At 38.1% G+C, this 25519-nt stretch overlaps 1 protein-coding gene across 1 annotated transcript; it reads left to right on the top strand.

Moving 5' to 3' along the window:
• The first annotated feature begins 1074 nt into the window (after positions 1-1074).
• On the top strand, positions 1075-4006 carry LOC149207662 (uncharacterized). Its single transcript, XM_089398110.1, has 4 exons — positions 1075-1170; positions 1470-1693; positions 2112-3201; positions 3331-4006. Exons 1-4 carry the CDS (start codon positions 1075-1077, stop codon positions 3670-3672), a joined length of 1752 nt encoding a protein of 583 aa, XP_089254236.1. The 3' UTR covers positions 3673-4006.
• The last annotated feature ends 21513 nt before the right edge of the window (positions 4007-25519 follow it).

The following is a 25519-nucleotide window of genomic DNA, read 5'->3' as shown; positions in this document are numbered from 1 at the left end:
AATATATTATATATAATCTTCATCAAGATAACTTTCTCCCTCTTCTTTTAAAAATCTTGTGCATTTTTTAAGTTAAAAAGGAGTGATCACAAGTATGTGAGTGACTCACATTTTCTATTTTAATCTTATAAATTTGACATTTCCTATTTTGATCTTATAGATTTTTATTGTAAATAATTGAATGTTTGAGAATTAATATTAAAAATATGAATGGTATATATTTTAAATTTTTTAATATTAAAATGATAAGAATCAAGAAGAAATTATTTACTAATTATTTTAAATATTTATAATTGTTTTTAATTATTAGAGAATTTTTTTTTATAATTTATATTTATATTATAATTATTTAAATGATATAAAAAGAGGTTATAAAAAGATGTGGCGTGTTAAATGAAATATATATTATGGAGTTTTAGATTTTCTAATTTATATTTAATGAAGAATTTATTGTTTCAAATAACTGGTTGGTTTTTTGACAAATAATTATTGATTAGTGAAATGGATTTTAATCAAGATACAACATGTTTAAAGGTAAACAAGTGAAGCTGCGACGCAGCGAGTCCCTGCGTCAAGTTGAGCCTGCCTGAAAATTCGGAATAAACGGATATGTGTTTATTTCTGATGGCCAGCCCTGCTCATTCGGAATAAACTGATATGTGTTTATTTCTGATGGCCAGCCCTGCTCAGACTTACAGAGGTGGAGTTAGAAGACTGATTCCCTGCGATCATTGACGAGAGGATTTTGAACGGGTATAACTGAAATTGCTTCTGCTAGTGCGGGTGATGCTTGCTTCAACTTAGTTTCAACTGAATCCGCTACTGAAACAAAGACTTCATATAATAATGGCAATAAGGTGATGCCTCTCCTGCATCTGCCTGTGTCTTTGCTACCGTTGCCTTCGCAGGTTATGTATTTGGATCTTGAACAACATCTGCGCGTTTGATTCATTAATGCTTGAACGATTATTAAGTAGTCACGAACTGGAACTCAAGTATCTAAAGAAACTGTCTATCAGCTAAAGCGAGGATAAGTATAGATAAGAACGATTGAATAGCATAGCAGATAAGAGGATGGGAGTTAAGAATATAGGAGTGAAGAAGGGCGGGTCTGTAGACCCCACTGGATCTGTTGCTGGTTCTCTAGTAGCTGCACTGGATCTGTTGCTGGTTCTCTAGTAGCTGTTCGATCCAGACCCATAACCTGAAAGCTAGAAAGCCAGCCAGCTACATAGCATAAGGGATAGGTAGCATAAGTACCATAAACTGTCTTTTAACTGTAACTGTTTGAGCATTTTGTTCATTTTTGTGAACTATTGTATTTGTGTTTTGTATGTTGCGGAATATTTAAGAGAAGCATTGCATTTTATTAATGAAATCGAGGTGTGTAGTATATATTGTAGAGTCACTAAGAGCCATCCTTTTGTGAATCGGTAAGTTTGGTCATTGCATACTTTCTGTGAATCTAGGAGATTGGTCCCCCATCGCCAGGGCTTCACGAAATAATTCATGCTACTGCTGCCGTTAATGCCTCACCAGAGCTACTTGTGGAGGGATCAACAATCGGAGAGCTAATAGCAGGTGGCCTAGAGACTCCCCCATTAGTACATGAATCCAACTGCCTGGAAGAAACGCTGCCAGAAGTGGAGGCCAATCAGATTGTGTCATTTAATCAAGGGGAGGAAACATGCGGGTTTTGCAGTTTGGACGAACATGAACCTTTCACGCTCTGGGACTATTGGGCTCAATAATTATAGTATAATTGTGATGTTCGGTTTCTTTACTCAGCTTATGCTGTAATCATTAGGACGTTGACAGCCGTTCGGTTTTTTTTCCTTTCCTGCAGGTTCAAATCACTGTGCATCCGAAAGTGAAGCGCTTGAAAATTTTAATGAATAAAACAAATTTCTAAACAATGAGAATGACATTGTTAATTATGTGAATAATTAGGAAAATTAACTAAAACTTAATATTAATATAAACTAACGTCTAAACTACAACTGAAATAAAGCAAAATTGAAATATTACATTTAAACCACACTAAGCCATTCATACGGCAATGAAACAAAGCAACAAAGCAGTATTTTTTAATTAATTCGATTTATTACCAGAAACAAGATCATTTTCGATAAAAGGTTCAACATCGATTCGGGGGACCGGGGGCAACAATTTCACGAGGAAGAGGCAGGCGCTTCGAAGGAACCATTTGGTATGCCACGTTTCCGTGCGTACAACATACGTGTTAATAGCCAGACGACTCAATTACAGGAACCTGAACCGGGGGCAACAATTTCCGGTCTTGAAGAAACTGGTAAGGAGCATGAAACTTTGAAGCAAATTCTCGAAGCTATGCAACTTAAGAGCTTTCTACAGTCTGCAAAAGATAGGGACTTGAATCAAGATCAACAATCCAACTTTCCTCAGCACAATAGACTGAATGATGTTGACGATGCATCGAGAATGAGGATCTTCAATGAAGCAAAATTGTTGTCCAGACAAAGAGAAATGCAACGTAATCTTACAAGAGCTTTTGAAGCTCCTATCGTTGTAATGAAGCTTGCAAAACTTCTCAGCAATCTAAAGCCTACAAGAACTTCAGAGATTCTCGGTAATAATCGTGAGAAAGTGCGCTATGGCTCATCGCAGATTGGCTACAAAAGCAACGGCAATAGAGTTTCCAGTCCTAGTAACAACACATCTTTAAATCATTTTGGCAATGAGATTGCTCCGACTGTAAGGCAAAGACGACAGCGCATGGCAAATGAGGCTTTACAAAGGGAATCTAACTTGAGGAGATCTCGGACCTCATTGTCTCCTCAAACTGCTGCTAGAACAACACAGTCTTCTTCTCCATTGAGCACTGTAAAAAGTCCAAGTTCTTCAAGCCCAAGCAAACAAAGAGTTACAAAACCTGAAATGGAAAAGAAGGCTAGGAATTCAGGAAGCCCAATGAAGGAAAGGGATAATGGCAGAAGTTCTCCAGGGACACAGTCTCCAAAGCCTGCAAGACAAGTTGCTAGCAGAAAGATTGCATCAGACAAAGAACACAGGTCTCCTTGCAATAAAGCGAAGATGAAGGAAGTTTCTGCACTGGAACCTGATGAAAGTGAACTGAATCCAAGCTTGGATAATCCGCTGGTAGATGAGACCTCCCAGCGTTCAGACAGTAACAGAAGTATAATATCTAATTTAGATTTGGAGGTAATTTTTTTCCCTTATAGTATACAATGAATTAGGCATTTTCAACCTTCGAGAAAGAGATTCTTGTTAAGTATTCAGAAATAATTTTCTAACAATTTTTCCTTGATTTGTATACACATGCACATGCAGAAACTATCTTCTGCAAAAATCAGACAAGATGATAACTGTGACGCAGAAAGTGATTATCTCAGAGGAAAAGATTTAGATCGCTGCGAAAAATCATTGGTACCTCCAGAGATTCCTGAGCAGCCAAGCCCAGTGTCCGTTCTTGATCCATCGCTCTATAAGGAAGATTGTTCTCCACCTCCAATTGTGAAGCGTTCCATCACTTTCACAGGTAACATAATGAAGCTTTTAATCATTCTGTTAATCATGTTATCTTCAAATAAGCAACATCTGATAAAAGTGCATTATGTTTTAGAATTCCCAGTTTATATGGCTCGAAAAAATTCAGCTTTCATGCTTCAATAAGTAAGAAATAGATTTTGAATACCAAGATGATAACTGTGACGCAGAAAGTGATTATCTCAGAGGAAAAGATTTAGATCGCTGCGAAAAATCATTGGTACCTCCAGAGATTCCTGAGCAGCCAAGCCCAGTGTCCGTTCTTGATCCATCGCTCTATAAGGAAGATTGTTCTCCACCTCCAATTGTGAAGCGTTCCATCACTTTCACAGGTAACATAATGAAGCTTTTAATCATTCTGTTAATCATGTTATCTTCAAATAAGCAACATCTGATAAAAGTGCATTATGTTTTAGAATTCCCAGTTTATATGGCTCGAAAAAATTCAGCTTTCATGCTTCAATAAGTAAGAAATAGATTTTGAATACCTGCACCGGGGGACGTCGCCATCTCCTCCGCAGTTAGATCTTGGTTCGTCAATTTCTAAGGGTGAAAGACGTGAGAGCAGAAGGTAGCGGAAAAAACACAGAAATAAATCGCTGGAACAGGCATCTCCGCAACCGCGCTCTGCCCCCAATATTGCACGCAGTCATGGACGAGACAATCTGGCGACAGCTCCCCGAGGAGGCTTCGGAACTACTTCTCCATGCCGTCCATAGCTTTCTTCAACAGAAGCGCCATTTCCGGCGGGATGTCTACAGTACATTCCGCTCTGGGAGTCAGTCCGTCCCCGGGACGCCCAGAGCCGATGTTTTAACAGGGTTACTTGCTGTTAACAAAGTTACATGCTGGCTCCCCTACCTTAACATCTAGCAAGCGGCCACATCAACAGCTGCTGTGCATGTAGCACAGCCCCTGCATGCACAACAGCTGCCTCCAAATACGCTGCAATGTATAAAAGTTTAAACACGCCTAATTAAAATCCCAAACATCGCAAAGTAATGCTAGCATTAATCGCCCAATGCCTCTGACGGTCAGCAAACTATTCCCGTTAATTCCCCTTAAGCTAAGCTTTCGCCTCTCCCGCCTCGGGAGGAGGCCAAATAAGATGGCAGAGCATCGGACTTTCGGCATCCTGGCGGGGAGGGTACACAAGCTTGATGTAAACCTTCGTAACCTTCGTATAACCACAGCACAACCGACCGAATTAATGCTAACTCCACCCTGATTGATTACTATAGTCCCTGCCTAATGCCAGATGGCAGGGACTAATAATAAATGTGTTAGTTTATTGATTATTATTTCTTAATCTATAAAAAAAAATGTATACTTAAATCTTTACTAATGGATATGAGCATGTGAATTATTCTATTTGTGTTTTCTAGTTTGTGATGGCGGCACAAGTGTTTGATATTAATTTCCTTATTGCAATCTCATTGGATGATCACTTTTTTTTGTCACTAACAAATTCTATGAATTTGTTTATATGGGAAAAATTCCTTTCAATTGATAGGTGTACTTCTCGTAATGAAGTCCTAATTAGACCTCACACCATTTGGTGTAGAAGACCCATTTGGATTTTGACCTTGTTGTCATCACTAGAAATGATTGGGTATGTGAGTGAATTAATGTGTAAAATGAAATATGCACTAAATCTAAATATTGAAATTAAAACTATTCTCACTTATCTTAGCTAGAAGAGAATTAACTAAAGTAAATAGATAGTGATACCACAAATTCCTTCTTGCACTCCAAAACAATTAGTTGTTAAAGAAAAGTATAGACTAGTATATATGAACAAAATAAGTGTCTAGACTTGTATGAAACAACAAACTTACTCAACATTGTCCATTCATCAACTTGGAACAAGAATATTGGAAAATCAATGATTCATGTGGATATCAATGGCCACCCACCTCTCCCACTCTCTCAATGGTTCTCTATCTTCTTGACGATTTTTCCTATGATTTTTGGGTCCTAAACTTCTAGAGTCATTTTGAGGCCCCTAAATAATATTTTGGGCAATTTGAGGGGCCCCCCAATCAAAAGTTGTAGTCCTCTAATGGGACTTTCCAATGAGCTATCATATACCCCAAAAGGGATATTGTATGCAAAAAGTTGCAACCGTGGGAAGTTGATGTACTAGTTAACCACCTCGAGGCATGTAAAACTTTTGGCATTTCATCTTCTCGGGTTAGGGTTTTGGACCTCTATGGTTATTTCTTTATGTTAAAAGGTCATTCTTTTTGCCTCTTGTAACAACTTTTGTGAATGCATACAACCATCGTCTCTCCATATTTAGAGATAGCTACCACTATTCTAGCCAGTTTGTGTTATGTAATATTCCACTCTTTCATTTTATTAATAAAAGTTGGGTTTTCACTATTTTATTATGCTTTATGCTATATTTCTCTCTATGTGTTCCACTTAATTTCTTACATTTTATTTCATTTATTGTACAACTAGGATCAAGCAATACAATGTGAAGTCATAAATTTAAAATAAAAATAATCTATTAACCAACAATATAACATTATAGCAATGGAAATGATAATACTTAAATTGGAAGTAATTCACAACAATAACATCAATACATCGAATCACTTTTCTTCCAAAATGACCTTGAGGGCTTATTCTCATCAAAAAATTCAAAAGTAGTTCTAAAAACTACAAAAAAAATCCCTTTCAAATGAGTACTCTGGGACATATATACCTAAGTTCGTAATTATATCTTGGGACTTATTGAAATCCCATTGATAGTGATAACTTTTGTCCTTCCCTAAATCGTTCTTTCCCTATTTTACATTTTACATTACAATTGCAATCAAATTTAATCTTAATCTTAAACATCCATGGATATTCCACTAGATAGTTTGTCACAATAGAATTGATAAATTATACTTAAAAGACCAAAATATACACTACGAGGGTTTATTTCACTTTAGATTTATGGATCTGTAAATTACTATTTATCGCATATGCATGCAAATTATAATTATGAGGAAAATAGAGAAAAATGAAATAAAAATTCAGAAACCATGATTGACACAAGATATAACCCGTGAAACCCTTTTGGGAGAAAACCTAACTAGAAGGTGAGGTCGCTCTGTTCTTTTTCTTTGAATATAAAATGGTTGCAAGACAAAGAAGGCTCTTTGGTTGTGGGCTACTACAGTGCAAAAATCTTGTTTGTGCACTCTCTCCCTATTCCTCTCGGATACTCTACTAATTTATGGAACAAAATGCACTTGAAAAAAATGTAACCCCTTTTCATCCTATTGGACCGATTATAACACAACTCGATAGCCTAGTAGTGGTTAGGTTTGACTCCTTCAACTCTTAACAAGAGTTATAATATGGAATCTTCTTGATCATGATCACATGGCTAGCCCCTTTTCCATGAGTAATGGGGGCTAATGTGGCATCCACTCGAATTATGGTGGTCAAACTAAGAAGGTCAAATTCTGAGTGGCATAATTTTTTCATATAGACTCTAATTGAAGTGGTTCTTGTGTCATTAGACATGTCTCTATGTGTACGTTAAGATATTAAGGTGGCACACTAAAGTGGCAAAGTTTTACCCCAAAAAATGTCACTTGATGCCTCAAAATGCCCTTGGGAAGTTTTAAACCCCAATTTCCGAAATTGGATCCCACTAGTATAAATGGTCCTCTGAGCTAATTCTTCCACTTTTTCCACTCTAAAATCATTGAGATGGATGAAAAGAATATAATGATCAAATCTGGATCACACCTCCCAAATTTTGGAGGCTTTTGGTCCCCAAAAGCTTCTATTGAATGAGGTGAGGAAATTTTCCCTCCATCTTCCCTTAGGTGTACCATTTAGCCTTGCTTAAAAATTTCCCTTTCAACCCAGTTTTCCAAAGGTCATGCTGCCCCTATATTTTAGTTAAGGATCTCTTTTGTAAAGTTGTAACTTTTGTCGACTCTGCTTGAATCCTCTACACAAGGTAGGATCTACTCATCTTCCTGATCTAACATAGAAGCCTCATAGGTTTTAGATTCTCTACATTCACAATTGAGTAAATGTGAATGTATGGGGGTATATTGAGTCTATAGGTGTTGTCTCCCACCTTGTCTCGTATCTCAAAGAGACCATATTGTAGAGCCTTCATTTTTTTACCAGGGCCTTGTAACTATTTCCATTTTCAAATGTAACCATACTTTGTCTCCCACCTTGAATGACTTCTCTATTATGTGTTGATCATGCCAGACCTTATATTTTTCCTTTGAATTATACAATTTCTCATGTACCTGTTTATGTATTTTCTTAATCTTCTCCGCAATTTTTTCAACCATCAAGGCATCCCTTGTAATTTCCTCCCTTACTCTTCCTTGCTTTCGATATGCAATATTGTTAATTTTAGATAACAATGGTATGTTCCATGCTTAGCACAATTTACTTCAATGTTCCTTTAGCATCCCAATAACAATTTCCAATAATTTCCAGTCGCAATCACATTATCCAATTATCACATTGACAGTAAATGCAAATAGAACATAAACAAATTTAGAAGGCAAGCCAAGACAAGAGGACACCAGATGTGGCAGATGCCAAGGAAAAAGTCCAATGTGGGGAAAACCCTTTGATCAAATATTCTTATTATTATTCAATAGTTCAGCAGAGAGAGAGAGAGTACAAAAGTCAAATAGACTAGCCCAATACAAAGTCAAATTAGCCTTGTCAAATTTTGCAGTCAACCTTCAGCCATAACCAAAAAGTCAACGATGATCAAAATAACAGAAAAACACCTCCTTTGAATCTCTGTCAAAGGAAATTTGATTCGGCCTCCAACAAAGGTCAAAGTCAACCCAAAACAGTCTCAACAACTATGTTCAAACTCAGTTAAACAAAAGTCAGCTCTGTGGTCAAACATGCCTGCGATCAATGCGGGTCAAACAACCCTAAAATCCTTGATTTTTGTGCCAAATGATGTGGCCTAGAGGAACCAAAATTTTGCCCTCAAAAATACATTCAAATTCGGTGAAAACAACCTCGGTCAACGTTGGTCAAACAATCTAAAATTCAGTTATGTTTTAACCCAAAATTTATTTTTCCTTTTAGTCACACGTGAGAGAGAGAGAGAGAGAATATGCCCAAGTTGTATGAACCAATCTGATGAAGAGAGAGAAGGATGTGTGAGTGAATTATGTCCAAATGAGGTGTGAGGTCTCTTCTATTTATACAATTCATTTTGGGTGAAGAGACACATCTATTAGGCTTCTTGAGCCTACATTAAGCTGAGGTTGACCTGAAATTTTTTTACATGTGAGGGAACAAATTAAAAATCACACTTCTTCTTGTTTGAATGAGATGATCTTTATTTCAAACTTGGACCTCTCGAAAAGAGGAATCCAATGCAATCATCATATCCATCAAATGAGTTGTTCCAAGGTGGAATTTGGCCCTAGTTGCGAATTTAACACTCCCTCTCAACTAGGGAGAATTCCACCTGCCATTCCATCTTTCATCATCATGTCATCATGTCGTCATGTACCATCTTTGTCATCTCTTCTCTACTCAACCATGAAGTAATAATGAAGAAGAAGTGATCGAGATTGAGTCACAAGACGTTACAACTCTCCACTAACAAATGTCAATCCAGAGGTAGAACCTGAAATGATCCCAGATCAAGTTGTTGAACACCATGCATCCTAGTCATATGAAGTACGACAGTACATGATACGTCCATCAGTAGTGCCATGGTCCTGTTGATGCCCCGAAAATCATTGTATCAACATTGGGGGATAACCACCCGGTCTGGACCTTAATACAGCTCCTTTTCCGTTTGGAATGGTGGCTCCGACTGGGGATAATGGGACCAGTTTCCCAGCAATGAATAAACGGAATGAATGAATGATTGATTAACTAATCTAATGATAGGCGAATAACTTAATTTATTAGCGAAATAAAAAGAATTACTACTAATCCCGGGAACTATTGTACTTTGAGGTGTAGCGCTTGATGATCTATGTTTATTAACAGACATGTAGATGACTCCATCTAATAAACATGGACATTTACTCATTCAAGGATTACTTTTCTTAAATAGTTAAACAAGGTGATTAACACAATATTGCTACACTCATCATTTATATCATCAATACATATATGATTAAAAGAAAAGCATTACCATAAACATCCAATAGTGGACAGAATAAAGAAATGTTGTTAAAACACATATATATATTCGATAATAGCAAAGGCGGTCAAATAACAATTCATATAAAAAGAATGGATTCAGACATAGATAATAGTACCATATGAGCTGCGAGTCACTCTCCAACATCAATCGCTATTTGAAATTCTTCCTCTAACGCAGAAATACTTTCAAACAAAGACAGTAGTGCACATTTGCATAAAAGATTCTTTGCCAAAATCAAAATGATTGGTCCAGTTTTATAAAAGAATATGCCTGAAGCACAATAGTGCAACTTCAGGTTTTAAGTCAAGTACAAAACTTTATGACCCTTTCTAAAAACATGAAAGGGTCTATAAATACTAAATTAAACTAACTATCTATGAAACTAAAATCCTACTTAATTGGTATCAAATGATTTTGAGTATCTCCTTCTTAGCAACCTGGCAGTCGGCGGCATGAATCATCAAGTAGGCCGTTTGCCTTTAAACTTGAGCTGACTTATCACAAGCATTGGCTCCACTTCGGGCGGTCTGTTGAGGCGAGAGTTAAGCTGGGCGGCATAGGTGGCATCCTGAATATCGGGGATAATATACCCGATTGCATCTGTAAGGCATTTGAGGGCGGCTCTTTGACTGTGTGGTTTTACCAAGAAGAACCAATAGGTATCCCATGTTAAGCTGTTAATTCCAGCAATTAATCTCCCCTTTTCCTCTAGATCTGGATAGCATGACTGCTCCAATGTTTTGACCGTTATCAATTTACCCGGAGTGCATTGGGAAATCATGTTTGACAAGTAGAGAGTATTATTAACCAATTCAACCAAATTACTTGTGGTTGATTTGCACCTTGAAATTGCCCTCTCTGCTTTCATTAACTGGGACTACCATTCTGTAAACAATATATCTTTATGCGACTCTAAAATTCTTGGTAAATTTGCCGCTTGTCCCTGATCGGTATCTTGCCAGTCAAGAAATTCAGTTAACGTTTCTTCAGCTTGATCTAATTCTGTTCTAGCCTTTTCTGTTTGTTTACTTATTGATGCCGTCAATTCGCATAGTGGTTCCGCCTAGGCGATTTGTTGACATAGAAGCTTGATTTGGGCTATTAATGCCTTATTTACCTGTAATGCTTCTAATTTGAATTCGGTTATTTGTGGGACGCCCTTTGTCTTCTCAAGCTGTGCTGATAGTTAAGCAATCTACTCATCTTTTGTCTTCAGCATTTGTTCATTTTCTGCCCTCAGTTGTGCCAAGGCTTCAGACAACTCTTTCTGCTTCTGGATTGCACTGTGATCAATCCTTTGTTTCTCTGCCTACAATTGTTGAGTTAATTGATTATTTATTTGCTGTTGTGTTAACAATTGCTGTTCTGCCTGCTCCGCTTTCTGCTGTGCTTCTGTTAGCTGTGCCTGCAATAAAAAGATTTCCTGGTCTTTTGTTTTTAATAAAAGACTCACCTCTGATGCTTTGTCTATTGTTGCTGCCGAATAGGCTCCAGCATATTGTGATAGTTTTGTTAGGTCATCAGAGGGGTCAAATTCCTCCTTCCAAACCACATTGCCCGTGACCGTCTGTTCTGGGAAAAGGGAAGGTTGATCAGTCCTTCTTCTCTTCCTCTGTCGTTTTACTACAGCTTTGTGCCTTGGGCTATAGAAGACATCCAAGGGAGGAATTTCTTCTACCTGCAAAATGATTTGATCGGAGGGGTCCTTTGGTATTATTTCTACTTCCTTTGAACTGGGTAGGCCGCTGGTTCCACTTGGAACCTGTTGTGAAGTGGTTTCCTGTGTATCTGCTGCTTTCGAAGTTTCGGTGTCCTTTGAACATTCCAGACTACTGATAATAGAATCAAATTGCTGCCATTCCTGGAGCAATTTTGGATCAATATGAGTATCCACATTCACTTCTATGTTGCTCTGTTTCTGCTCTTTAGTCTGGGTCTCCTCCCGCACTTTCTCCTGCTCTTTAGTCTGGGTTTCCTCCTGCGCTTTCTCTTGTTCTTTTGTTGTAACCGGAGGTTCCTTTGAATGTTGTTGTTTAGGCTTGCTTGGTCTTGTTGCCGGGGTTGTTGCTAACAGATCTAGAGGCAGAGTTTGTAACCTCTGTTCTCTAAGTCTGTTGAATTCAGTTAACCCTTCATCTTTGTATTGCATTATGGCCAGCGATCTAACCTGATACATTGATTCAGCTGAAGAGAACAGGTCATCAAACTGATCTTCTACATGATCAAACTTTGTTAATTTGGCCTGTTCAAGTGCATTATAGGCACCTTTGTTGGGATCAAATCGCCTACTTGGGAGAGTTGCCAGGGTTAATGATTTGATTTTTGCAGCTTCTTTTTTGCATGTTTGAAATCATGCAAAGTGTAGACACCACATCTCAGAGGAAAGGAGGGCCAGACCTGCTTCTTATTTTTCTTGAGATTCTGTGTAACTGCCTCGGTAATGATCTGATAGGCTATCTCCCTTGCCAGCAGTTTGTCAGGTATGTACAAAGGAAGGACATGAGGTTCGGCTTGGTTGCCGAAAATTCTTACATAAGTAAATTTCTCCTCTCCGAACCATCTTCCTATTGATGTTAAATCAATCCCTGCTTGGTAAGAAATTTTGGGAGCAGGTTTATTAAAAATAGAATAATGAATGGGTAACATGAAGCCGTTATAGACTTGGTACAAATGGTGCTTGTAGGAAGTCTTCCATAATTTCTGATGGTATATGTGAATAGGCGTGGGGTCTTGTGGAGTCCACCTCCAGCCGAGTACAGGAAACTCAGAATTAAAGCACAGGGTATCTAGAATATAAGCACTGTAGTAGAATGGGGGAATAATCCTTTCTGAGACGGAAGTTTTAGTTCTAAAACTAAGAACTGTTTTCACTAGCTTATCTGATAGTGTGGTTGCCCAATCCATTATCTCGCTATTACATGCCGCTTCCATCAAGGGAACCATTTCTATAGTGAAATTAGCGGAATCATGCAACCCCCACAGTCTACACATCATTATCCCGGCATAACAATACGGAGAACATAGAGAATCCACAGAGTACTTACCGGAAGTTTCATGCTTGTGTTTCGCCGGATTTTTCCTCCATTCCCGAATGGGTTCGGATTCAGTTTCATTCTCATTTCAGAATTTCTCTAGAAATGCCTTGTTGTATTTCCTCTCTGGTTCAGGCAAATGATACATTTGCCTTAAATCATCAGCCTTGAATGAACCGAAGATTCTCCCATCTTTGGTGCAGAAAGTTCTGTCTGTAATTGGGATTTCCTCAATTGCCCACTTTACTACATCCGTATATGGGAGAATTTGCTCCCGAGCCGCTATCCGATGAAGGAAAGAGTCGGCCAAGTCTTTCAAAGTACCATCAGATTTTCTACTGGAACCCGCTGTAGCTTGTACTCCCGTCACCTTTGGTTCTTCGGCTTCGATCAAATTATAGGTACTTTGCCAAGTGGTCTTGGCGAGTCCTAAGCATGTAGTATCAGATATTAATCCTTTCTTTTTATTTGTTGGATCAGCGACGGCTTGTCCTGTGGCTGGTGCAGTGGAAGCGACTGTGGTTTTCTTAGACTTCTTCCCCATTCTGCTTGAATCTATTACTTCGGAAGAATTCTGCACAGAAGTGGAAATAAGCGTAACACAGAGAATTGGTAGCGAAAACCAAATACGAGTGAGATATATTGATCAATGCGTGATGAGGGATTAACTTTAAAGTGGTCGCGGATACAATCTATGAGAAGATTTTAAGACTTACTATTTCATTAAATGGCCGTTAAAACCTGCCAATCCTTTAAATGCCCATCATATCATTAATCGGCTGAATGATTTGTTTAAGCGTGCCTTGAATGTTTTGGCGGTTGAGCGTAGGTAAATCACTGTTTGAAAGATAAGGCTTTTAATACGAATTAATCGTAATATCCCTCTGCCTTAACGGCTTTTTGAAGTTTGCACTTTTGGCTTTATCGCAATTGGGTGTCGGGGAAGACTTAAATCTTCATATTGACACCTTTTGAATTCCCCGATCGCCGATGGCGATATCGCATCGCATCGCATTGGGAGTATGGGCACTTTAAAAAGCATGCATGGTATATCGCTGATCGCCGATATGCGATATCGCATCGCATCGGATCGAAAGACACTTTAAAAAGCATGCATAGTGTATCGCTGATCGCCGATAGCGATATCGCATCGCATTGGGTCGAAAGGCACTTTAATTATGGGAACTTATGATTGCCGATATCCGATAAGCTATTGCATGTTATCGCGTCGGAGCAAACCGATGGGTTCTTAAGTTATACCTCCTTTGTCATTGCGATATGCGATCTTGCGATCGCTTTATCGCAATGATAAAAGATTGATTATTTATATTATAAGACCAAAATTGGTTTGTTAAAAAGGTATTTTATAATGTTTTCATTTTGTTTTCGAACCTTTTTCAATAATACCAAGTTGATACCAATCAAAACTAAAAGGGACCCATTTCATATGATAATTTTGTGAATAAAAATGATATGAAATTGGGGGGTTGTTGTAGAGCACAACAATTGGCGATTCGCTGGAAGAAACAGTTATCTCTGAAAAGTATGGAAATACTTAATCTTTTTCAAAATAGAGTTCTAATCAAAGGGGAAAATTCTAATATAACTAGGTATATATGCATTCCGAGTAAAATGAAACTATCTTTGCTAATTTCCTCTTTTATTTAAGATTAGATACATTCTAAGTTTTAAATAGGCCTCCATTGGTTTATAATGATAAAACAGAAAACCTTTCCAAATCAGCTTTTATAGTTAAGTCGTCTGTCATAGGTAGAGCCTCTGCTGCCAGGAAACGTTCATAGTTTCGACAGGGATACCTTTAAACCATATTATTGTCCATTATTCCATCCATTTAAGAGTGTGATTAACAGAATGAATTAAAAACATGTTTTCATATTTTGTATTTCCTTTCCTTTTTCTGTTATTGCTAAGATAAAAAGCCATTTTCCTGGTTTGGTGGCCAGCTGTTGAAAATGCCATTCACTGGTAGTAATCTAACCGAACAAGTTGGCTCGTGATGAGACCCCTTGTCTTATAATTCTAAGCCATTACCCTGTTTTGGTATGCAGTATTGGTAATGTCGGTTAAACTATTTCCCGATGATCATGGTAAGCAGGCTTGTAATAAGACCTCTTATCTTTTATATCAAATATTTTAGAATTACACTCTGAGTAATCATAAACTTTGGTGAATGGGATGGACAATTTTCTCCTTAAGAGTAAATGGATGACAGGGTAAGAGTTGAAGATGCTGAAATTGGATTAGTTTCTGTTTTGATATTGATAACCTTTTTGTGACCAATTTGAAAACAGAAAATGATTAACAATAGCTCTAAACTTTGAGAAGGGTTTACAAAAATTGAAGTATGTTTTCGGAATGCAATTATACCTAGTTTCCTAAAAATTGTTCCTCTTATCTAAGACTTCTATTATTTAAAAAGTAAATATCATCACTACTTCTGTTGAGCAACTTTTAAGTACAACAAAGGTCAATGGAAGATACCTTACAACTTTATTTTCTAATGGTCCTACAAACTACAAAATTCTATTAAAAAGGAGAAGGGGTTACCTTCTCAATTGAAGAATTTCTTTAAGATAAGGCCATTAACAGGGAGAGAATCTCTCAAACCTGATAAATCTTGTAATATGAAGGTCGAATGGCCTATCTTCTCACAGATCTGAAATGGCCCAAGCCACATCTTTTGGAATTTGGTGTGCTTTCCCTTATCTTCATGGGCTTTGTCCCATTTCAGAACTAAATCACCGACTTGACATTGTTTTGAACCGGATGAGACTGAATCAAAGGATGACTTGATGATTTGCTGATTTTTTGCATGAATAACCTTGGCTTTTTCCCTTTCCTCTTCTAATTTTAGAATTTGGTCATGTCTAAGTTGAATAGAAGAAGAAGGGCTTTCCTCAATAAACTGAACTAGGGCTAGGGAAGGAAGAACAAGATTTGTGGGTAGTACTGCTTCTTTTCCATATACAAGGTTGAACGGAGAAGATCCTATGGAAGCCTTCTGTGTTATCCTATCAGCCCATAGTGCGAATATTAAGGATTTGTGCCATGTTTTATGATTTTGTTCGATAGTTCGCTTAATAATTTTAATCAGATTTTTATTTGTAGACTCTGCTAAACCATTACCTTGGGGATAGTAATTAGCAGAATATTTTAATTTAAATCCTCTTTTAATAGCGAAATAAAACATAGAATTGCCTGAAAAGTAAGATGCATTATCAAAAACAAGAGCATTTGGGACACCAAACCTGGTAATGATGAATTGATCTATGAATTCAATTATTACCTAAGAATTTGTTGTCTTCAAAGGAATTGCTTCAACCCATTTAGTAAAATAATCAGTGGCAGTAAGGATATACTTATGCTGTTTGGAAGAATGAGGAGTAATTTCCCGAATGATATCCAATCCCCATTGCTCAAATGGTTGTTCAATGTTGACCGGTTGCAAAGGGAAAGCTGGTTTTCTTTGCCTTCCACTAGAAGTTTGACAATTTCGGCATTTCCTTACATATTCATAAGCATCTCTAAACAGAGTGGGCCAATAATATCCAGCATGAATGATTTTGTGGGCTGTTGTGTCAGCTCCAAAATGTCCTCCTACTGGTCCATCATGTAATTCCTGCAAAACCTTTTGTGCTTCAGGTTTTTCTAGGCATCTTAATAAGATTGAATAATAATTTTGCCTAAAAAGCACATCAATAATTGTGAAATTTTTTGCCTTTAATCTAATGGCCCTTTTGTTTTTGTAAGACAGGTTAGGAGGTGCATACCCATTTTTCAAATAAAAGATCAAGTTCGCATATTGTGATTCCAAATCAATAATACTTATCTGGTTGATTTCTTTGGTTCGATCCGTATCACCTGATTCTGGAATGTCGGATGCTCCTGCCAATAACCTGCAGAAACCTTGGCCTCTAACAATCTTTGCTGGTTTAATTTCTAAATCATATTCTTGAAGTGTTGTAACCCAGTTTGCCCTTTTTTCACCTAGTTCTCTTTGGATTAATAGTTGCCTTACTGCAGGGAAAGGAACTATAACTTTTGTGTGGGCTTTTAAAAGGAAGGGTCTGTAATGTTTGACGGCTTTATATACAGCAAAGGCTTGTTTTTCTACCTCGGAGTAATTCAATTCAGCACCCTGAAGATTTGAACTATAGAATGAAATGGGTGCTTCCAAATTGTGATCATTAAGCTGTGTGAGTACTGCTGCATAAGACAAGTTGGATGCGATAGTATACAGTGTGAAATGATTAGAAAAATTAGGAGTATTTAAGGCTGGGGCATTGATTATTGATTGTTTGATTAAATCAAACGCTTCCTTTTCTGTTGATCCCCACTTAAAGACTGAATTTTTCTTAATCATAGTTTGAAGTGGCAAAATGATTTGAGAAAATTCTGGAACAAATCTTTTGACAAAATTGATTTGGCCAAAAAATGACTGCATGGATTTTTTATTATGAGGGAAAGGGATTTCAGAGATTTCTTTGATCCTATCAGGATCAATATAAATGCCATCTTTAGACACAATAAAGCCTAAGAGCTTTCCTTGGTTAAGAGCGAAGAAATATTTTTTAGGGTTAAGAGAAATACCATATCTTTTGCAGCGTTGAAAGATTTGATTTAAATCATGCAAATGATTGGACTTCTCTTTAGAAAATACAGTAATATCGTCTAGGTAGATGACTACTGTTCTATTAATCAACCCTTTAAAAGTTATATCCATCGCTCTTTGGAACGTCGCTCCTGCATTAATAAGTCCGAAGGGCATTTTCTGATACGCATATGTTCCCCATTTTGTTCTGAATGTGGTTTTGAGTTGGTCATCAGGATGGACCAAAACTTGGTTATATCCTGAGAAACCGTCCAGAAAGGACATTAACTCAGAGCCTGCTACTGATTGGAGTATCTGCTCCATGGTAGGTAATGGGAAATTATCTTTTAAGCTCGCCTTGTTCAAATTTCTGAAATCTATACAAATCCTAATGTCGCCATTTTTCTTTCTGACTGGCACCATATTGGAGACCCAGTTTGAGTGCCGAACGGGAAAAATAATCTTAGCTTTCAGGAGTTTATTAAGTTCAGATTTTATTTGACTCTCTAAGTTCGGATGTATTTTTCTCAATTTCTGCTGAATTGGTTTCTGTTCGGGAAGCATTGGAATGGTATGCTGGATGATGGATGTATCATATGTCTTTAAATCATCATATTTCCAAGCAAAAACCTGTTTATTTTTCCTTAACAGTCTAATGAATGCTTCCTTTTCTTCCAAGGAAAGTCCTAATCCTAAATTAATGTTTTGAGGAGTTTGCTCAGTGCCAAGGTTTATCAACTCAAACCTTAGGGTAGAACTTTGGAGCTTTGCATTAGTCACAGGTTTAAACCTGTATTTAATATCATAAAGATCTTCAAGCTTCACCACAGGCTTAGGGATTGAATTCTCCTCGGGTTTACCTCTCATTTGATAGTGATGCTCGTTTTCCTCGATGATTTGATCATCATAGGACTTTTCGGAAGTTAAGAACTGTAAAATGTCTTCATCATGGTTGAATACTCTCCAATTAGTTACATTGTCAGGAATTGATGGCCTAAAAAGCAATTCTACTGAAAATCTATCTGGGCTGTGGTCTTCAGAAGGTAGGAGCTTGGAAGCAACATTGGCTAGCAGGTCAGCTGCCGAATTTTGAGACCTGGGAATAGAAGAAATATTGAATGCCAAAAAGTGGGAGGTGAGTTCCTGTATTAGCGATTGATAATGTTTGAGATGGGTGGAAAGGCAATGAATTGTATTCCTTACCTGTTTGATAATAATTTCAGAATCTCCAAACACTTTCAAATATTGGACCTTGAGGCCAATAGCTTTATATAGTCCTTGGACTAAGGCTTCATACTCTGTTGTGTTATTTGTGCATTCAAATTCTAACCTACAGGACAACATTATTTTTTCCCCTTGCGGGCTAATCAAAATACATCCTGCTCCTGAGCCCTCACTAGATTTGGACCCATCGAAATATAATGACCAAAATAAAGAAGTATTAACAATTTTATTTACAGTGTTCTCAGTATCATTGAAACATCTTGACGTATCTGTTTGTGAATAATTTTCGATCTGGGATGTAGAATGATTTACTGAGAAAGGGGATGGTTGGGTAGCGAAGTTGCCAAAGAATGACTCTGATGAATAATTCCCCAAAATGTTGTTATTAAATGCTATTGGTTGGTTTTCTTGTTCAAATTCAGTAACTGTATGGGTCATATGCTTTTCCCGATCGATCCTTATTTGATTTGGCTTACCCTTATAGGGAAGCCACATATGTGACCAATCAGTAGAAATATACCCATGTAGTTTTTTAGACCAACCCCTACTCAAGATCAAACCATAAAATTCAGGTATATCGGCGATTAGGATATCAATCCTTTGTACTATTCTGGGATCAGCAGATAACCTGATAGTTACGGAGTTGATCTCTCCCAAAACCTGTACTTTAGTCCTATCCAACTGTACAATATGAATAGCAGACTTCTAGGGTTCAATGTTCAATTTGGAACAAACTGAAGCTGGCATTATGTTAGAAGATGCCCCTGAGTCAATCAAGCAGTTGTGCAGGTTTCTATTGTAGATCTCATAGGTTAGAAGGAAAGGTGGAGTATGAGAATTTGATCTATCTCCTATTAGGACTGCATCAGTAGCTTCGACCATACCAGAAGGTGGTTGACCTGTATCGTTTGCAGCTTTAGCACTGGGAAGAGGTGAAGTAGGAACAACATTTAATTCTTTGAGAAGCAATTTTTGCCGATGTTTCAATTTACTAAGTTCAAACATGGTAACGTTTGCCTTGGTCTTTTTCATGTCATCAACAATATTGTAATCCATTGAATCAGACACTACCAGTGTCTTAGATGTTGATGGGATTGTTGAGGTTGAAGGTTGGTTTTGTGGAATTGTCACAGGTGGCTTCTTCGGGGGTACCTTTTCCTTTGTTATAGCAGCACCTGCACTTCTTTTCTTTGAAGTTGTCTGAATGGGTTCGGAGGTACCTCTACTCCTGGTAGTGACAGGAAATGCTTCTTCTTCGTTTTCTGTATCGGAGTTAGGTAATATAAAATCCCACATTCCATGAAATTCAACAACTTCCTCTTCTTCATCAGTTGGTGTAGTTGTTTCTTCTTCTCCTTCTTCAAGATCTGAATCTGCATTTGATATAACATTTGGTGGTTTTGATTCAGTTTTCTTATAATTTCTAAAGGGTCTTTTGGTTGAGGTTTCGGCTACTTGTTTTTTGATTTCAACCATTTCATTTGACATAGTCTTGAGGACCTTTTGAAGACCTTCCATGTCATATGGATCTTTAGGGGTTTTCTTCTTTGAATCATCTTTAAAAGAAAATTTTTTGGCTTTTCTGTCTTCCAGAGCAGCTTTCTTTTCTAGAGCATTAATATGTTTCTCCACAGCAAGTGCTTCTTTCATGTTTTCAACTAAAGTAGGTTTTCCAGCCCTGTCTACAAAAATAGCTATATTGGCAAGTAGGGCAGTTATATACCATTCGCTTCGGATTTGCTCACTTGGTTTGGAGGCCGTTGAGATTTTATTCAAGAGTTTATTGAATCGTGCGTTAAATTCCTTAATTGGTTCCCTATGCTCTATCCTAAGATTGGAGAGATCATTTATTAGTGTAGCCAAAGACCTATCATCTCCATACTTAGTAAGAAATTGTTCTTGGCAAGTCGTCCAACTGGTAATGAACCAGAAGGTAAAGAAAAATACCAGGATCCTGTTGATCCTTGAAAAGTATAAGGGAAAAGCCTAACAACAACATCTTGCTCTGTTAATCCCTTCAAGTTAACTGCCAACATGAAGTTATTAATATGTTCCTCAGCTTGCGTTCCATCATCTGGGTTAAACTTGGGTAGCCATTTTTCAGGAGCATCAGGTAATGCATGCAATGGTGCAGGCATGTTGACTGCACCAGGCCTGGTCCATGGATCTGCCATTATAACAGCAGTAGTAGATGATACTACTGTTGAAATTCCAAATGTCTGGGAAGGAAATGATGTTGCGGAGTGAGCAGGTTGGGATGTTGAAGTTCCTAATCCCTGATGAACAACAATATGTAATGGGGGAGTGGATGGTTGACTTCGCACGGGGGAAGGTGAGATGGAGGATGTGGATGAAAGCTCTTCACTGTCAGATCCCTCAGTGTATTTCTTCGCCTTTTTCCTTTTGGGTAAAGGGAACTCAGTGGGTTCAATACCGAGCTTTCCGCTCTGAAGTCTGGTGAGAGGGTGAGGTAAATTAAACTGCGAAGTCGCACTGCTTTGAGATACCTCAGATTTCTGTGGTGAAATCGAGAAGCTCTGAAGTTTGTGGATAAGAGACTAGACTTCAGGGGATTCAAGACTTAGTTGTTCTGGAGTATGATGGGTTTGAGCAGTGGTAGTTGATTCCTCTTCTTCTTGTTTGGATACTGGAGAACCAGCATGAAATTGGGAAGTACGAGGTGATGCAGAGGGAGAATTACTCTTAGAATGGCCTACAGATTTGGGTTTGCTTTCCATTCACAGTTGAGGCCCTCCTTCTAGCGCCAAAAATGTTGATGCCCTAAAAATCGTTGTATCAACATTGGGGGATAACCACCCGGTCCGGACCTTAATACAGCTCCTTTTCCGTTTGGAATGGTGGCTCCGACTGGGGATAATGGGACCAGTTTCCCAGCAATGAATAAACGGAATGAATGAATGATTGATTAACTAATCTAATGATAGGCGAATAACTTAATTTATTAGCGAAATAAAAAGAATTACTACTAATCCCGGGAACTATTGTACTTTAAGGTGTAGCGCTTGATGATCTATGTTTATTAACAGGCATGTAGATGACTCCATCTAATAAACATGGACATTTACTCATTCAAGGATTACTTTGCTTAAATAATTAAACAAGGTGATTAACACAATATTGCTACACTCATCATTTATATCATCAATACATATATGATTAAAAGAAAAGCATTACCATAAACATCCAATAGTGGAGAGAATAAAGAAATGTTGTTAAAACACATATATATATATTCGATAATAGCAAAGGCGATCAAATAACAATTCATATAAAAAGAATGGATTCAGACATAGATAATAGTACCATATGAGCTGCGAGTCACTCTCCAACATCAATCGCTATTTGAAATTCTTCCTCTAACGTAGAAATACTTTCAAACAAAGACAGTAGTGCACATTTGCATAAAAGCTTCTTTGCCAAAATCAAAATGATTGGTCCAGTTTTATAAAAGAATATGCCTGAAGCACAGTAGTGCAACTTCAGGTTTTAAGTCAAGTACAAAACTTTACGACCCTTTCTAAAAACATGAAAGGGTCTATAAATACTAAATTAAACTAACTATCTATGAAACTGAAATCCTACTTAATTGGTATCAAATGATTTTGAGTATCTCCTTCTTAGCAACCTGGCAGTCGGCGGCATGAATCATCAAGTAGGCCGTTTGCCTTTAAACTTGAGCTGAATTATCGCAAGCATTGGCTCCACTTCGGGCGGTCTGTTGAGGCGAGAGTTAAGTTGGGCGGCATAGGTGGCATCCTGAATATCGGGGATAGTATACCCGATTGCATCTGTAAGGCATTTGAGGGCGGCTCTTTGACTGTGTGGTTTTACCAAGAAGAACCAATAGGTATCCCATGTTAAGATGTTAATTCCAGCAATTAATCTCCCCTTTTCCTCTAGATCTGGATAGCATGACTGCTCCAATGTTTTGACCGCTGTCAATTTACCTGGAGTGCATTGGGAAATCATGTTTGACAAGTAGAGAGTATTATTAACCAATTCAACCAAATTACTTCTGGTTGATTTGCACCTTGAAATTGCCCTCTCTACTTTCATTAACTGGGACTACCATTCTGTAAACAATATATCTTTATGCGACTCTAAAATTCTTGGTAAATTTGCCGCTTGTCCCTGATCGGTATCTTGCCAGTCAAGAAATTCAGTTAACGTTTCTTCAGCTTGATCTAATTCTGTTCTAGCCTTTTCTGTTTGTTTACTTATTGATGTCGTCAATTCGCATAGTGGTTCCGCCTGGGCGATTTGTTGACATAGAAGCTTGATTTGGGCTATTAATGCCTTATTTACCTGTAATGCTTCTAATTTGAATTCGGTTATTTGTGGGACGCCCTTTGTCTTCTCAAGTTGTGCTGATAGTTGAGCAATCTGCTCATCTTTTGTCTTCAGCATTTGTTCATTTGCTGCCCTCAGTTGTGCCAAGGCTTCAGACAACTCTTTCTGCTTCTGGATTGCGTTGTGATCAATCCTTTGTTTCTCTGCCTGCAATTGTTGAGTTAATTGATTATTTATTTGTTGTTGTGTTAACAATTGCTGTTCTGCCTGCTCCGCTTTCTGCTGTGCTTCTGTTAGCTGTGCTTGCAATAAAAAGATTTCCTGGTCTTTTGTTTTTAATAAAAGACTCACCTCTGATGCTTTGTCTATTGTTGCTGCCGAATAGGCTCCAGCATATTGTGATAGTTTTGTTAGGTCATCAGAGGGGTCAAATTCCTCCTTCCAAACCACATTGCCCGTGACCGTCTGTTCTGGGAAAAGGGAAGGTTGATCAGTCCTTCTTCTCTTCCTCTGTCGTTTTACTACAGCTTTGTGCCTTGGGCTATAGAAGACATCCAAGGGAGGAATTTCTTCTACCTGCAAAATGATTTGGTCGGAGGGTCCTTTCGTATTATTTCTACTTCCTTTGAACTGGGTAGGCTGCTGGTTCCACTTGGAACCTGTTGTGAAGTGGTTTCCTGTGTATCTGCTGCTTTCGAAGTTTCGGTGTCCTTTGAACATTCCAGACTACTGATAATAGAATCAAATTGTTGCCATTCCTGGAGCAATTTTGGATCAATATGAGTATCCACATTCACTTCTATGTTGCTCTGTTTTTGCTCTTTAGTCTGGGTCTCCTCCCGCACTTTCTCCTGCTCTTTAGTCTGGGTTTCCTCCTGCGCTTTCTCTTGTTCTTTTGTTGTAACCGAAGGTTCCTTTGAATGTTTCTGTTCAGGCTCGCTTGGTCTTGTTGCTGTGGTTGTTGCTAACATATCTAGAGGCAGAGTTTGCAACCTCTGTTCTCTAAGTCTGTTGAATTTAGTTAAACCTTCATCTTTGTATTGCATTATGGCCAGCGATCTAACCTGATACATTGATTCAACTGAAGAGAACAGGTCGTCAAACTGATCTTCTACATGATCAAACTTTGTTAATTTGGCCTGTTCAAGTGCATTATAGGCGACTTTGTTGGGATCAAATCGCCTACTTGGGAGAGTTGCGAGGGTTAATGATTTGATTTTTGCAGCATCTTTTTCTGCATGTTTGAAATCATGCAAAGTGTAGACACCACATCTCAGAGGAAAGGAAGGCCAGACCTGCTTCTTATTTTTCTTGAGAGTCTGTGTAACTCCCTCGGCAATGATCTGATAGGCTATCTCCCTTGCCAGCAGTTTGTCTGGTATGTACAAAGGAAGGACATGAGGTTCGGCTTGGCTGCCGAAAATTCTTACATAAGTAAATTTCTCCTCTCCGAACCATCTTCCTATTGATGTTAAATCAATCCCTGCTTGGTAAGAAATTTTGGGAGCAGGTTTATTAAAAATAGAATAGTGAATGGGTAACATGAAGCCGTTACAGACTTGGTACAAATGGTGCTTGTAGGAAGTCTTCCACAATTTCTAATGGTATATGTGAATAGGCATGGGGTCTTGTGGAGTCCACCTCCAGCCGAGTACAGGAAACTCAGAATTAAAGCACAGGGTATCTAGAATATAAGCACTGTAGTAGAATGGGGGAATAATCCTTTCTGAGACGGAAGTTTTAGTTCTAAAACTAAGAACTGTTTTCGCTAGCTTATCTGATAGTATGGTTGCCCAATCCATTATGTCACTATTACATGTCGCTTCCATCAAGGGAACCATTTGTATAGTGAAATTAGCGGAATCATGCAACCCCCACAGTCTACACATCATTATCCCAGCATAACAATACGGAGAACATAGAGAATCCACAGAGTACTTACCGGAAGTTTCATGCTTGTGTTTCGCTGGATTTTGCCTCCATTCCCGAATGGGTTCGGATTCAGTTTCGTTCTCATTTCGGAATTTCTCCAGAAATGCCTTGTTGTATTTCTTCTCTGGTTCAGGCAAATGATACATTTGCCTTAAATCATCAGCCTTGAATGAACCGAATATTCTCCCATCTTTGGCGCATAAAGTTCTGTCTGTAATTGGGATTTCCTCAATTGCCCACTTTACTACATCCGTATATGGGAGAATTTGCTCCCGAGCCGCTATCCGATGAAGGAAAGAGTCGGCCAAGTCTTTCAAAGTACCATCAGATTTTCTACTGGAACCCGCTGTAGCTTGTACTCCCGTCACCTTTGGTTCTTCGGCTTCGATCAAATTATAGGTACTTTGCCAAGTGGTCTTGGCGAGTCCTAAGCATGTAGTATCAGATATTAATCCTTTCTTTTTATTTGCTGGATCAGCGACGGCTTGTCCTGTGGCTGGCGTAGTGGAAGCGACTGTGGTTTTCTTAGACTTCTTCCCCATTCTGCTTGAATCTATTACTTCAAAAGAATTCTGCACAGAAGTGGAAATAAGCGTAACACAGAGAATTGGTAGCGAAAACCAAATACGAGTGAGATATATTGATCAATGCGTGATGAGGGATTAACTTTAAAGTGGCCGTGGATACAATCTATGA

The sequence above is a fragment of the Pinus tabuliformis genome, chromosome 1_2 (assembly GCF_031772625.1).
Source record: "Pinus tabuliformis cultivar Carrire ecotype Pingquan chromosome 1_2, CPIR1, whole genome shotgun sequence".
Lineage (NCBI taxonomy): Eukaryota > Viridiplantae > Streptophyta > Pinopsida > Pinales > Pinaceae > Pinus > Pinus tabuliformis.
This window is presented reverse-complemented; position numbering and strand designations above follow the sequence as displayed.